Raw genomic sequence first — 15,454 nt, 5'->3', positions numbered from 1 at the left:
ACGCCGCATTGACCAGTTAGTCGACGCCACAGCAGTCCACGCCCTCCTTAGCTTCATGGAGGATACTACAAAACCAACGATAGAAGCCAAGCCAATACAATCAAACATGACACAATCTTAAGGTATGGGGCCAAGGACCTATAGACTGGAAGTGGGTAGGAATGTGCTGGACAACGCTCCTCCCTGGAGGACACTCCCAGTCCCCATAGGCCAAGCACCACCTGTTGCTCCAGGACTTTTGCGTTGTGGGCTTGTGCCCAATGAAATAGCCCCTCTCCTTCGCCTTTCGGCAATTGGCCTGTACCCAGCCAAAATTTCCCTGTTGCTTCGAGATTGAGTACAGGTACATGAACTGCTCAAATGTTGGCTCCCCTAGCCTAGCCAACCACCAAGCAATGTACACTCCATGCAGAAGAATCCAGAAGTTGGGATTATATTGCCCCGGTGCATACCCCAACTTGGCCAACATCATCTGAACCCACGGATGAAACGGTAGTCTGAAGCCGTGCCGATACATATCTGTGAAAATCATCACGGAGCCATCCGCGGGATATCTGACTACATCGGCCTCAGTCGGTAATCTCAAGCCCACATAGGCTGGCACATCAAAATCTTTCCGCAGCTGGGCCAATTTCGCTTCTGTAAGCGTATTCCGCCTCGGCAACGGAACCCCGACCCGGATGTCTAAACCTTCTGAAACCGAAGCCGCGGCTATACCCACAGACCCTGATGGTGATGCCTGGTTGCTCGAACCCTCTTGCATTTGCGGCAAGGCTAGAACCCGGTTTGCTATGGCCTCTAGCTCTATATAATTCCTCTGCATCTCCCTATATGCAGCTGACCCAGAGTCTTCGGATGGCTCAACCCTCTCAACCCCAGACAATATCATCCTACTCTCTATGGTGCCTTCTACCAGACCCTCTGTATCTGAACTCTCTTCTTCAGAACATACATACTGGCTGGGCTCTTCACTCTCAGTATCATCCCCGCCGAAGGCAAGGGGGTCAAGACTTTCCCTATCAGAACTCTCAGACATCTACAAGTATGCAAGAAACAAAAAAAGAAACTAATGCACATGCGGAGAGGATCAAACCACAACAACAGAAATTTGACAAATCTTCATGCCAGGCAAGAATTCTACATGTTCATACATATTCAAAGTGTTCATCATGTTCATGCTCATGTTCATCATGTTCTTCCTAACATTCAACATGTTCATACAAAACAAGACATTTCAATTCAAAAATTCTAGCAAAATAGGTTCTAACCTTGTTTGTAGCACCTCGAATGTTCGCCTGAAATCACCTCAGCCTCTATCACCACCACAAATTCCTCGCCGGAAATCGCCTCCTCTCCTTCAAAATTCTCACAATTTTTCTCAAATTCTCACAAGTGTGATGCCTTCACCACCCCAAGTTCCTTTTTATAGCCAACTAAGGGGACGACGTCTCGATTCACGAGCAAACCCTAGCACCCTTTCATTTTCCCTCCTAAATGCCTTGTACCTACACCATTTGAAATTCAAATTTCAACACAAAAATTGAGGGAAAATTATGGGCCTTGCCGAACGGCAAGGCCCGTGAAAAATAAAATGAGACCTTCAAAATTCCAAAGTGTCCTAGACTACCTTCTATAAACCCAACCCTATTACAAGGCTAAGCCCAGAACATACTTTGGATGGACTTGCCGAACGGCAAGGCCCGTGCAAACACAAAATGGAAGCCACCAAAATTTCAAGTTTGCTAGCCTACTTCATAGGCCCACTCTTATTGCAAGGCTAGGGCCCAAAATTGTCCAAAGCCAAGACCCAAATTTTATCAAGACACCCAAACCACCCAAACCAATTTCACAACATAATTTATGTATCCTTGCCGAACGGCAAGGCCCACGAAATATTTGCTGAAAGCCCTCGAAAAATACTCACCGTGGTAAGCCCAACCTTTGCTCTCAAACTGCCGAAGGAGACCAGCCCCTTGCGCACGAGACCCAGGCTGCCGAAGGAGACCAGCCCCTTGCGCACGAGACCTAGACGTGCACACCTTCGTATCCTGCCGCAAACGAACTCACCACTGCCCAGGCCCTTCGCCCGAAGCCGTGCCGAACGGCAAGAGCCCGGGAGCCTAATTTCTACGCCTTTGTGGAAGCGTGTAACAGGCCTAACACCACCCTTGCCGATCGGCAAGGGTTCAGCGGGCACTCCTTGGACAGCAGCCTACCGCAGCCATGCTCACCACTGGCCAGCCCAATCTGATCTCGGCAGCTCCCTAGCTCAGCCCCTAGCCTCGTACAGCCGACGCCAATCAATTGCCGAAGCTATACTCGCCAAGGCTGCCTCAAACAAGGCTGCCCAGCTTCTTTGCCGAAGATACACAACCCCAGCTGCCTTGCCAAGCTCACAACGCCAAGGCCCTTACCGAACGGCAAGAGAACACCACGTCAACTTGATCTCGGCAGCACCTTTGCCGAGGCACCAAGCCACCACCAAGGTCTTCTTGCCGAAGGAACACCACCAAATCTGCCCTGCCGAAGCTCCGGCTGCCGCGCCTCCTGCTTGCCAAAGACTGCCGCTGCCTTGTTCCCTTGCCCGACCCCAAGAACTTGCCGAACGGCAAGATGAGATTTCAGAATTTTTCTACTCCAAGCTTCCGAATGAAGCCTTGCCGAACGGCATGAGGCATAACATAAGTTTTATACCCCCTCTCAAAACCCTAGCCCCTCTCAACACCCTAGCCCACTTTGAGCCCAACTCCAGCCCCATGCCAAAGGCCCATTCCCAAATGGCCTAGCTCCCAAGCCATAAAAAAAAATAAAAAAATAAAAAATAAAAAAATAAAAAAAATAAAAAAAAGTATAGCTGGACCCTTGCCGAACGGCAAGGGCCATGAAAAAATTTTGGGGAGTCAATAATTTCCAAATGGCCTAGCCCCCTTGAAGGCCTAGCTCCCGAGCTCAAAACAAAAATAGCTAGACCCTAGCCGAACGGCAAGGGCCATGAACAAATCATGGAAGAATTCGTTCATCTCCAACATTTCAACGGACCCGGCTCCTTTGAAGGCCTGGCTCCCCTACGGACCCCAGCTCCCATCTTATCTGCAACATGCCCAGATACCTAGGTACCCAACTGCCATGTGTTGACGCAACTCCTAGCTTGCCAACTTGGGGGACTAGGGAGTGCCCTACGACTCCCAACGAAGCTGGAATGCTCGGTTACAATTACAAAACTCACAAGTTCCCAACCCAGAAGTTACTTCTCGACCGCGAACTTGTGACAGGACCCGACCCAATTTTCACTTTGGAATTCGAGCCAAGTCCTGTGCGTGTCCGACACCTGGCGAATGTCGGGCACAAAGGACCTTTTTACCCTTCTTACATCAACTTCTCTTTAAATTTTCCTTAGACTTCTGCCGAAAATTCGGCAGAGTCTCCCCTGTATTTTGACCAATCCCAAAAATTTTCACCTGTCAAACAATCTCAAATATTTCACCCAACAGCCAGAATGTTTCCAGTAATCAATTCAATTCTAATCTCCAAATTTTCAACTGGATATCAGAGCATATTCTCAAGTTCTCAAGGTTTAAAGGATTTTCTACAATTCTACCTTACTTGGTGGTGCGGAAGCTATGACTAGCCCGGTGGTGGATCCCGCGTACCTCTATGGCCTGGGGGCGAAAAACAGTTTGAAAATGTGAGTGGACAAAAATAATGTTCTTCAAAACAATTATCATAAACATAATATCCCCCATTGTAAAAAGGAAATTTAGCTAAATAAAACTGAATACGTACTTTCTACGCCAAGTATATTCAACTCAAGGCATTCTATATCAGTCATACTCAAGCTCGAAAGTTTCATACAAAACCACTGAAATCAAAGCTTCCATAAAAATGCTGAAATCAAACGTGTATAAAAACTCTATACTCAAGCTTTGAATAACCGAGCAAAGATAAAGGCATCTATGCTTGAAAAATCAGAAAAGCTGATTTAAAAATAACTGAAAAATCATAATTAAGTAAAAGAAACTCAAAACCTTTTGAAAATACTACCAGTTCGTACCCCTGTCCTTTCCGTCAATTCCCTGGCAGGTCTCGGGCGTCACACAGGCTACCCGAGCCGCAAACTGGCGAAATCAGGGGACTATGATCAACCTGTCCCACCGGCAGATTCCTCGGTGACACCAAGTCAACTCGAGTCGCTCTGGCAGGATACAGGGGACCGTAGTCAGCCTGATCCGCAATCCTGGCAGGTCTCGGGGACACAAAGTCAGCCGAGCCGCAATCCTGGCAGGTCTCGGGACACCAAATCTGCCGAGCCGCAAATCCTGGCACTCACGGTCCGAGCGTCCCCGAAACTCGTGAGGCAAAGTCAAGTGCACTGACATAATCTGAAATCGGACTGGATGTCTGTAGACATCGGTCCAACTCTGGGTAATCACCAAAGAAAATGGGTACGAGGTGGTTTTAAAATACATTCCTTTAAAAAGAACTATCTGAAGAATAACTGTAAAACTCAAGTCGTGCTGCGGTCTCAATTGATTCGAAATTCAAACTCTGTTTCTATAACTGGTAAATAAGCATCACCGACTTATAGAACTGTTACTGTACTGATCATGTTCAAAATCGTAATAAAACTTACTCAAAGACTAAATAAAGAAACTTATTCAAATAAATTCATTCTGAAAACTTATTTATATAAAATCAATATAAACTCATTTATATAACTTATTTATATATAAACACATCAAAACATTTATGAAATCTGATTTAGGAAAGAAGGTCCACTCACAGATGGTCCGAGCTACTTCGACCTCTCGAAGGTCTCTTTTGCACTTCTGCCGAGCTCCTGGTGCCTGACTATCCCGAAAGATTAAATTAATAAACTGCTGAATAAAACGAAATTCAACTAAACACCCTGCCCCCGGCTCCTAGAAATACAAACACTTATTCCAGTTATTCCTATCCCCGCCTCAGCTTTTTAAATAGTTAGGCCGGCCTCAAGAGCCCCAGAACCTCGATAAGCGATGAGTTGCTCGATCGGCCGATCCGGGACCCCGTGGGTCCACGGTCTCCGATGGCCAATCTGAGCTTCCCGGAAAGTTTCTCATAGGGCGGGAACCAAGTTCTGCAAAATTGGTCCGAATCGGACTGTCGGATTGGCCAAAATCGCGTTATCGCTTAAAACCCTAACCCTAGCCCCAGGGTTCGCGATTCCGGAGTATCCGGGACTCCGATTCGCGATCCATCGAATCCTACGCGATCCTGAAATCACGTAGACCGACATATCCAAAATTAAGCGCGATCCAACGATCACACGACACTGCACCCACGGACCGCGCAATATGGAAAATCCGTTCGGGGCTCAAACGGACTCCGAATCGGGATCCGCGAAATCTCACGCGCTCGTGATGACACGAGGACCTCAAAACTGGCCAGAACCGTGCCACCACCCTAGCCCACGCGCCTCCACACGCGCGGGGCAGATCGGGTGTCCAAAGCGATTCGGGTGTGCCGAAAAATCGTGGAACCGAGACTCCAAACTCTTATCCTAGGTAAAACACCCCATTTGGAGTCACTTTTGTTCTTGGACAACCCCCAAAAAGTGACCGGAAACAGTAGTTTCGAAGGGCCGAATTTCGGCCAAACTTCAAGTCGAAAATTGAACCCCTTAACGCTAAAATCGATCAAAACCCATATACCCATCAGCTAGAGCACGAAAAATAGGTCAAAAACCATACCTTACTCGATCGATTTGGTGGAGAAACGAGGAAGAATTTCAAGCTGGAAGTTCGGGTAGCTTCGAACGAACCTCCGTCGGAAAACACGATTTTCCGGCAAGCTCAGGGCGGCCCCGGGGTTGATGTCGGTTGGAAAAGGTAGGGGACTCGATGGCGGTTCCAACGCCATCGGTCCCGTGGCCATTGGAGCTCTGAGGCGGCGCCAGCACCCTCTGGAAGTCGGTGGCCCGTTTCGCGCAGAGTCTGGGTTTATATAGATGCAACTTCGAAATATTTACGGTTATGCCACTGAGACTCTTTTGACCATAACTTTTTCGTTACAACTCCGATTCGGGCCCACTCCGTGTCTACGGACTCCTTTCGCCGTGCTCTACGCAATGGAGCAAGCGGAATTCCCAAATTCTTTCTCGATCAAAAAGTCAAATTTTCCCCATAAAAAAAAAAAAGCAAGGGCAATTTGGTCTTTTCGCTAAAAGATATTTTCTTTACTTTTTAGATATTTTCTTTCTTTTTAGATATTTTATTTTGGGTTCTTACAACTTGGGGGACTACTGTTTACACCATAATGAACCGAGCAGTCCCAGCATCAAAGCGACTAGCACCAAGGCAACCACGCCTTCTCCCATGCCGAAGGAAGACACACTTCCAAGGTCGAGCAGACCCAGCATCAAAGCGACTAGCACCAAGGCAACCACGCCTTCTCCCATGCCGAGGGAAGACACACTCCCGAGGTGCCAGACACCTGCCGAAGCTCCCAAATGCCAAACCTAATCTCCAGGACACGTGTCGCCACCACAACGGCTCGCACAAAGTCCCACATTGGAACTTTGTGCAAAGCTCCCACTTTCACTTCCCTATAAATAGGGAACAGTACCCAGGTAAAACCAAGAACCATTCCCCTACCTTTACTGTTACTCTGTCAGATTTACTACCCGTGACTGACTTAGGCATCGGAGAGCCTTCGGCCGGCACCACACCGGTGTCCGAAGCTTAACGACTGCTTCTTCCACTTTATCTTCTGCAGGTTCCTCACCAACCCGTTTCACCAAGGGCCTCAGCCCTCTTCCCTGCTGAAGACCTAGCACCCTTAATCACTAAGTTGGACTCAATAGTGGCCGGGCCATTTTGAGCATCAACACTACTGTCTGCAGAGAGGGAAGAAATGGGGAATACACTATATAAAGATCATGAGACTGAGTGTCATACTTCTCAGAGTTTCGCTACTGTCTCCGAGTTTATTGAAGTCACAGATGACATTGGATTTGGGACAAGTGAAGAAACAAGCCATGAATATCTTGACATTGATGATCAAATTGCCCAAATCAATATGTCAGAGCCAGACTACTTGCAGCTTGACGATCATGTGTTTGAAATGAGCGCGTTTGATGATGATGATCCCCAGTAATCTTTCACAACACAGCCGTTTGGTTCATATCTATACCCATCCTTGCACCAACTACTCCTCTAACCAAGAGAGCTGTGCTACTGTTGGTGCTGAAGCAACTAAGGGCAACAATATTGACATTGGCATTGATGTGTGCAATTGGTCACACAAGTCCATATGATCAATTAAATTACCATTTTTCCTTTTGGTTTTGTTTTTCTGTTGTATTGTTTGTGCAACAATTGCAAGTACTGTATTCGTAAATTCTTTTGTAATTAATGTTTTAGTTAATTCAATAATTTTTTTATATCCATCTATACTTTTTTGTTTCACTTGGTTGATCAGAGCTGTTTACTTATATTTCTACAAGCAAAGCAAAGCTGTATAAAATGATTCAATTGGGAAAGTTATGAAATTCTGTAGAAATATTATTCCAACCCTATTTAAAATGCTGGCTTTTGAAACGATTGACCAGTTTTCTTATTCTAAGTTGTTTAAGCAACAACAAGAAGCTCTGTGTAATGGAGAATAAATGTCACTTAATACCTAGGCTTGTTTTTCTAGTTGAATCTAATAATAGACATATTGGTCATATGATACTGATACAATATCGAATTCAAGAGAAATTCTAACCAAAGCGTTTAAACAGGCTGATATGCAATACGAGTATGATCAAGGACGTGACCGCTGTACAGATGGTAGCAAATCATCACCACTCCCATCCTCATAACTTGCTGAATTGGATGTTGAGTTGTTCAAAGCAGCAAGCTGTGTTATGTTCTCAATCACTTTCACCACTTCCCCCATTCTAGGCCTTTTATCCTGTGATTCTTCCACGCACGACATTGCCAAATCAACAAAAATTTCTAAACCTTTTAGCTCTGTTCCCAAACCAATATGTGGGTCAAGAACTTCAAGAAGGTTGTACAGATATTTTGTCTTATCCATTGCCATCTGTACCACTCTCACTATATACTTCCCTTGCTCTATTGGCCTTCTAGCAGTTATCAGCTCCAACATTACCACGCCGAAGCTATAAACATCACTCTTTTCCGTCAACTGTTGAGTCATGTAATATTCAGGATCCAAGTAGCCCTATAACAAAAAAGAAAATTAAATACTCAGTCATAATTTAGGATGATATTGTGATAAACACAGGCCTTTAGTCCTCATTGCTTGAAGAACACTATTACCCTTAATAGTTGATATGGAAAAAGTGCATTATTTTTAGTAGAGAGGTGGGAAGTTTTCAATACTGACCATTGTTCCTTTAACTTGAGTAGTCACATGATCAGTTCCACTATCAGCCATAGACTTGGAGAGGCCAAAGTCAGCAACTTTTGCAGTTAAATCTTTATCAAGTAGTATGTTGTTTGATTTAATGTCTCGGTGTATAATCGGAGGGTTTGCATGTTCATGGAGATAGGCCAGACCTCTTGCTGCACCAAGAATTATTTTTAGTCTCCTCAACCAGTCCAACCTGATTCCTGACTTCCCTGCATAATCAATTTTCTAATGTATAATTATTACATTAAAGAAAAATGATGAACAAGGGTTTCAGCTTTAAAAAAAAATTACAATTTCAAGGTGAAGAGCTGCATGGAATACCTGAAAGACTATCCAACAAATCACCATTTGGAACGTACTCATATACCAAGATTTGTTCCCCTTGCTCCAAACAGAAACCAAGAAGGCTGACAAGATTCTTATGATGTACTCTTGATAGAAGCTCAACCTCAGCTGTGAACTCAGGCCCTCCCTGCATAGAATCCCTTTTAGCTCTTTTAATGGCAACCATTTGGCCTGTTGGAAGAATTCCCCGATACACCTGCAAAATGTTGCCAAATTATACATTTTGTAACTGTCTAGCGACTGTAATAGTTTTCATTGTAATGAGTTATTCTTCATATATCATTTCGTCGAGTCTGTTGAAGGGAATTGCAGTTTTGAGGATTGGAGTTTAGTGGTGAGGCTATAGATGAGATATATGGCAAGCCTGAAGTATCATCAACATTTTTTCATAAAGAAAAAAGAGGTTAGTGCTGACTTTGCTTTTATTCCTACCTCAGACTCGTCATTCCCACACCATTCTAATAAAACTTTCAATCATAAACTTCCTTATTCCTAAACTTACAAAAGTATTTACAAAAGAAAAATGAAGAGGAAAAGTCGTTGTTTCTTGCTGCAATGGAAGCAATGACCATGACACAGTCATGGATGTCATGTCTTGTGCCAGTCAATGCCACAAGCTGTTTATAGCTAGCCAAAAGAAAGTCAGAATTAGGGATTAGGAGTTTTTCTTTGGATTACTGAGAGCCAGCATATCTGCATAATCTGACTTCAAAATGAAAATAAAATGAAACTGTGGTGGGGTGAGCCAGATAGGGTTGGGATAAAAGCACTCTTGTGGTGAAAATAACAAACAAATGAATGGCATATGGTTTCTTGCAATTAGATCACCGTATTATGGAGTTGGTGAAAATAAAGCACTGATATGTTGCTAGGCAAGGTAACATGGTGGACTCACACTTTCAGGAAATAATCTCTATGATAATGAAAGATAATCAAACAAAGTTAACCTTTCCATAACCACCAGCTCCAACATCATTGGCTTCTGAAAAACCATTGGTGTATTTCTGAAGTTCTTCAAAAGAGAATGATATTGCTCCTTTTAGCCGAGGAGCACTGGCACTGCTATTTGAAATCCCAGACTGTTGCATTGTAAGACATTGAACACAATAATTAACTCATGCTCGCACGATGAAACATAATTTGCTGCGTACTTTAAATTTTTCTTGACCATTTTTTGAGTTATTGATGAACTACATCTTACCAAAGGGATTGATCTGCTCCATTGCTCATCTGCTGTTCTCTTTTGTTGGAGAGCATAAACCCCTACAAGGGCTAATAATAACAGAAGCACAGAACCACCAACTGCTGCACCAATTATCAAGCCTTTTTTTGATCCTGCAGGCACCTCAAAATGATGAGAAATGGAAAGAGAGACGTGTCATCCATTATAAAATTGAGTTAACATTTCCACTTTTTGAAGCAGAACTAGAACTAATATTTCCAAGTTCATTGTGGTTTCAGAGTTACCTCCTCCTCCTGAGTTGCCATAAGGAAAAACAGCAGAGTAGGGTCCAAAAAATCCTGGACGCGAAAGAGTCTGGTTGCTAATTACAGAAGCAATCGCTGACGCTCCTGTCTGATTGAAGCGATCTTGACCAGATGGGAAGACTTGTATGAACAGTTCAAGGTGATAAGATGAACCAAAGGTAGGATAACCCAGAGCAACTGATTCCACAGGAAGGTTATAGGACCGAAAGGTTCTTACGAGCGAGTCTTGAAGAGTTGTGTAGTAACTAAAGTTTCCCAAATTGGAGAAAGAAACAAATATGAAGACTAGAGTTCCTGTGTAAGGATATGCACATTTACAGTTGGGGGAAGAAACCTGGCCCAGACTACAGGCAACAGAGGCACAGTTACTTGGTGGTATCAAATTTGAGGAATTTGATGGAGACACAATGCAGTAGTTATTTGCCATGTTTGTTCCCTCACAAATCGGATTATCAACGAGTCTGCAACAGATAATGGACGACATGACAGATAAGAACTTGGTATATCTTTTGGAAATTTGATCTTCTGAAATTCTAAACACTGAAAAGAAAGAAACTACAAATATGAATGAATACTAATGCTTACATTAATGTATAGTTGGATCCTCCAGCACTTGGTTTAAGGTCAGTAATGAAGTTCTTTTCCATATCAATCAGTTGCAAATGGTTGCCAGAAATGGTTTCGAGATCCAATAAACCATTGATCTTATTGTTCCTCAGTATCCTGTCACAGATTAGAATAATCATTTCACAACTATCACTGCAACTATACCACGACATATAAAGAGAGTACTACAAGCCTTGTTTTACATTCTCTTCTTTGGAACAGAGTCCATGTTCAAAATCAAAGCCGCTTAGATTCATGAAATTAAGTGTCTAGATCAGTAAGATACTCACAGTGTCTCCAAATTGTAATTGCTGAATAGAGCCTGAGGTACTTCTCCCTGAAGTCGCGTGTTTTCCATCATTCTGCCATTCAGGAACGAAAGGCACATTAATTTGGAGCAATAAACTTTTCTCTTTAACTTGATGATGTTTAAAATGCAGTCACATACACTTCAACTCGAAGTGCAAACAGACACACACTCACACACACAGAGGTATATGGACGAGGAATGAAACATACAATGTCGTCAAATTCAGCAATGTTGAAAACCAACTAGGAACATCTGATACATCAAAAGTATTGTTGCTCATGTCCCTGCAGATCAAATTCAGTCAAGGACCACAAAGTGATATCAACAATGGTGAATATGGTTTTCAAATTTCGTAGAAAAATATGATTGTAACCATTTTCTTGACGGGAAAAAGTGAAATAATTCTCATATTTTATTGGAAAGTACAATGCGTGAGCAGATAGAATTAATAAATCAGTAACGTGGTTCATACTCACACATAGCTTAGGCTATTCAGGTTAGTAAGGTTGGGCACGGGGCCAGTCAGCTGATTGTTAGACAAGTGCCTGAAACCATATTACTATCAGCCTCTCTTAGTAAAGTGAACTCCGAACAACATGTTCAAAAGTTTCCATATAAATCATTGACTTGGTATGTTGTAGGCTTACAGTTCAGCGATTTTAGAAAGATTTTTGAGGTTTGAAGGTACGGACCCATTTAAAGAATTCCTATCAAGGCGTCTGTACCAGAAGAAGATATTCAGTACAAACAACTTTACAGAGGTCGAAATCCAGCAGCAATAACCTTGGAATAAATCTATTTTGAGGATATGAAATAAATACTCACACTGCCTGCAGAGACTGCACAAGTCCAAGTGTGGAAGGAATGCTGCCAGTTAGATTATTTCTGTCAAAAATCCTGCACAAAAAAAAGTAACAAGCAGATAAAGTAATGTGCTTCCCTTAAGAATTGGAATTTGCAGATGAAAAAAAAAAAAAACAAGCTTCAGTCCTCAGTTTCCATATCAAAGACATTTCATCGGGTATTCCATCACCAAAAGATGCAGCCATACCCTTTGAAAATGAAATATGCACTAAGGAGAGGCTATTAGATACGCATTTTTCATACACATCAACTCATACATTTCCTGTTCTACTCTGTCATGTAGTTGAGCCAAATTGAACAGGTTCTCTATCTATATTCTCAAGCTATACCTTCAAGAAAATAGATGCTTAAACAAAACTTACACATGTATCAGCTTCATCTGTGAGCTGAAAAGTTTTGGTGGAATTATGCCTGAGAGCTGATTATTTTGAAAATGACTGTATTTAAAATAAATAGGAAAATCAGATGGGCATAGAGCCAAGGTAGGAAAAAAATAAAAAAATAGTCAGCTCAGAAGTAGCTAGAGTTGACATACAAGTGCCTCGCTTTCTCTAACTGATCAAGACCAGGTGCAGTCCTGTTAGAGACTGGGAAGGATCCCACAAGTTTGTTGTCAGAAAGATCCAGAAAGAAAAGATTGGTCAGATTACCGATGGAAGGCGGAATCAGCCCATTGAAACTATTGTTCTTCAAAGATCTATAAATGCAGAGTTCCAAAGTTAGTGCATATCAGCCTGTTTAAACGCTTCGGTAGGAATGATGAAGCTAGAAGGAGGCCTTACAGATAAGACAGCTGCTTTAGAGATCCTATTGTGTCTGGGATACGGCCAAAGAAACTGCAACCAACTAGGTTTCTGGCTCGCAATGAAGAAAGCAACAAGGTGATTAGCAGATCAAGTCAATAAACACTTTAGTGGAAAAACCAATTATTCTTTATGTTTTTTTACAAGTATACTAGTTTCGTCAATTTTCCAATTGATTCCGGAAGTAGTCCTTTCAGGCCCTTGTTGAAAGACAGATTCCTATATGAAAAGGGAGGAGAAGTGAGTTACACAAGACTAACTGATAAATCTGTTATCAGTATCAGTAAATGTATATCCAATAATGGAGGAATTCATTAATGCAGTTAAAATGATTTGACTAGTGTTTAAAGTTCTTTGAAACAGTCAGTGCCTATTGAGCACTGAAACTCATAATATATTCTTGAAAGAAAGACAATTCCTGGTTTGTGGCTCACATATTAGTTGTAATTTACAAATTAAGTACCATTTAACTGTAAATTGAAAATTTGAAAAATGGAGATAGAACCTACAGAATCTCTAACTCAGATAACAGCTCGATATCGCTTGGAAGCCGACCTGTCAAACCCATATCTGCCAATGCTCTGAAATTAAAGAAGTCGAATTATTATCAAATTTGAAGCAAGCAACTTCCAGGAGCATTGAAAAAGGTGGAAACAGGCCAAGAACTTACATGGAGGTTATACGTGAATTGGTGCATTCAATACCTTCCCAGCCACCAACACAAGGATCTGAACCCACCCAACTGGGAGGTCTTATGTCCCATTCATCCATGAGAATCTTCATAGGAGCATCTGCATCAGAAATTGTAAAACAGTTCAATGCTTCAATCGTCATTTACTGATTTATCAAAGCTGATACACCATACTTCCATATTTCATTGACTGACTAGCTTAGTTTCCAATGGATTGATTAGTACTGAAACAACTTGTAAGACATGGATACACCTAACCACTTTCCAGGAGCTGATGTCTAACTAATATCTGCCAAATTACTGAAAACTATCGTAACGATAAAATCGAAACCATCAAACAATACTAGACCAACCCCCATGGCCAAATGTCTAGAATTGAATTACCCTATGTAAGTCTAATGCTGATCCAAACTTTTGCATGCCACTTAAGAGTTCTACCTGGGAGAGAAGAAGCAGTCATACATACAAGTATTTTGAAGGTTATTATTGAGAAAGCTAAAGAAAAGATCAGTAGCCTGTCATACTACTATCAGTAAAAACTGATGAACAGCACAATGAAAAAGGACATATCAATTTAACAAAACTTACAATCCTCAATGGCTCCCTCTGCTGCAATAACAAAGAATGAGATTAACACAAGCATCGAAAACACATGAACGGCTCGAGTTCCACCCATTACTTGACTTGCCATTGTTGTTGTGCATAAAAATTTATGGAGAAAACTAATTCGGATGGAAAACATTTAAAACCAATTGATCTAGTGCAGCTACCTGCTTTTACAAAGTCCACGGGAGAACTTCTCAGAAGTTGTAACAAAAGTAAATAGTCTTCCTCGATTATAACCAACTTGTGCGATAACATATAGGAAGATAACTCAATGGCACATATTTTAAACGAATCATGAAAGATAAAGAAATGGATTATTGTACAAAGAAAAGGGAAGACTAAACTATATGAAACGTACTTGCAAAAGGACAATCTTGAATAATTCTTTGTGCACTAACATGGCTTCAGTATAAAAAGTGTGATCAGGAAACATTCAAATGAAAGAAACTCTAAACTCAAATATATGTACGATTTCAAAATATTATATGATGAAACCAACAACTACTACGACAAAGACCAAACAGAATAACCCGGCAAAGTAGGTGACTTTGGTCTTTTTTTTAGTTGTTGTCGCTATCAGTATTGTGGGGCTAGCCAAAGTATAGTCCAAGGTGTCTAAAACCACCTAAATATACCACAATTAGTCTCTTCCAATGTCCAAACACAAATTTGACCCCCAAAAAAAAAAAAGAAAAAAAGAGAGAGGTAATTTTCATTTTACTACGTTGAAATTTACTAAATTTCAGCCTTCCATACATCAAGTGTTTTCGTCTCAATTGCATACATAATATTTATTTTCATACCTCCGTTAGTTTAACAGTTATGTTCTCCATTAATTAATGACATGACAATTAATGTTGCCACATGGAGCTATCCATATCTTGTCACGTAGGCTAAATAATGAAAATATTTTAATTAATGAATTAAATTATTAAAAAAATGTTTAAAAACTAATAAACTAAAATTTTTTGTTAAAACAAAAAACACTTTCTTCCTTTCACCTCAAATCGCATCAACCCAACCCTCTCGTCGCCGCCATCCACCCCCAACCCCACCCTCTCTGTACCGCACATCCCTTCCTCTTTCTCTCTCATTATGTTTCTCTTCCCTCTTCCTATTTCGCCCCCTCTCTCTTCGAGCAAATCCAGGCTTGCAGACCTATTCCTAGACCCCTCTTGTCTTCGGTTTAACCCAAACACTCGTCCAAAATCTTTAGACTAGAGGAAGACCAGGCTGAAATTTATGGACAAATATAGCAAACTTGATATCTAAGGCTGAAAAAAAAAAACTTCATGTATCGAAAGCTGAAAATCGGTATACTTTAATGTAGTAAAATAAAAA

The 15,454-nt window shown here is 41.8% G+C and overlaps 1 protein-coding gene across 1 annotated transcript; it reads right to left on the bottom strand.

The window, feature by feature from the left end:
- Nucleotides 1-7,591: 7,591 nt before the first annotated feature.
- LOC117625821 (probable leucine-rich repeat receptor-like protein kinase At5g49770) lies at nt 7,592-14,183 on the bottom strand. The gene is made up of 19 exons (XM_034357388.1): nt 14,096-14,183; nt 13,487-13,607; nt 13,326-13,397; nt 12,961-13,035; nt 12,796-12,867; nt 12,549-12,710; nt 12,376-12,450; nt 11,975-12,046; nt 11,797-11,868; nt 11,626-11,694; nt 11,359-11,433; nt 11,130-11,201; nt 10,819-10,956; nt 10,213-10,694; nt 9,947-10,080; nt 9,693-9,824; nt 8,722-8,941; nt 8,374-8,609; nt 7,592-8,208 (listed from the first exon to the last, which is right to left on the bottom strand). The coding sequence occupies exons 1-19, from the start codon at nt 14,181-14,183 to the stop codon at nt 7,786-7,788; spliced, it is 2,790 nt and encodes a 929-aa protein (XP_034213279.1). The 3' UTR covers nt 7,592-7,785.
- Between the last annotated feature and the right edge of the window lie 1,271 nt (nt 14,184-15,454).

Source organism: Prunus dulcis, chromosome 4 (genome assembly GCF_902201215.1).
Source record: "Prunus dulcis chromosome 4, ALMONDv2, whole genome shotgun sequence".
NCBI classification, from domain to species: domain Eukaryota; kingdom Viridiplantae; phylum Streptophyta; class Magnoliopsida; order Rosales; family Rosaceae; genus Prunus; species Prunus dulcis.
The sequence above is the reverse complement of the archived record's forward strand: the minus strand, read 5'-3'. Positions and strand labels throughout refer to the sequence as shown.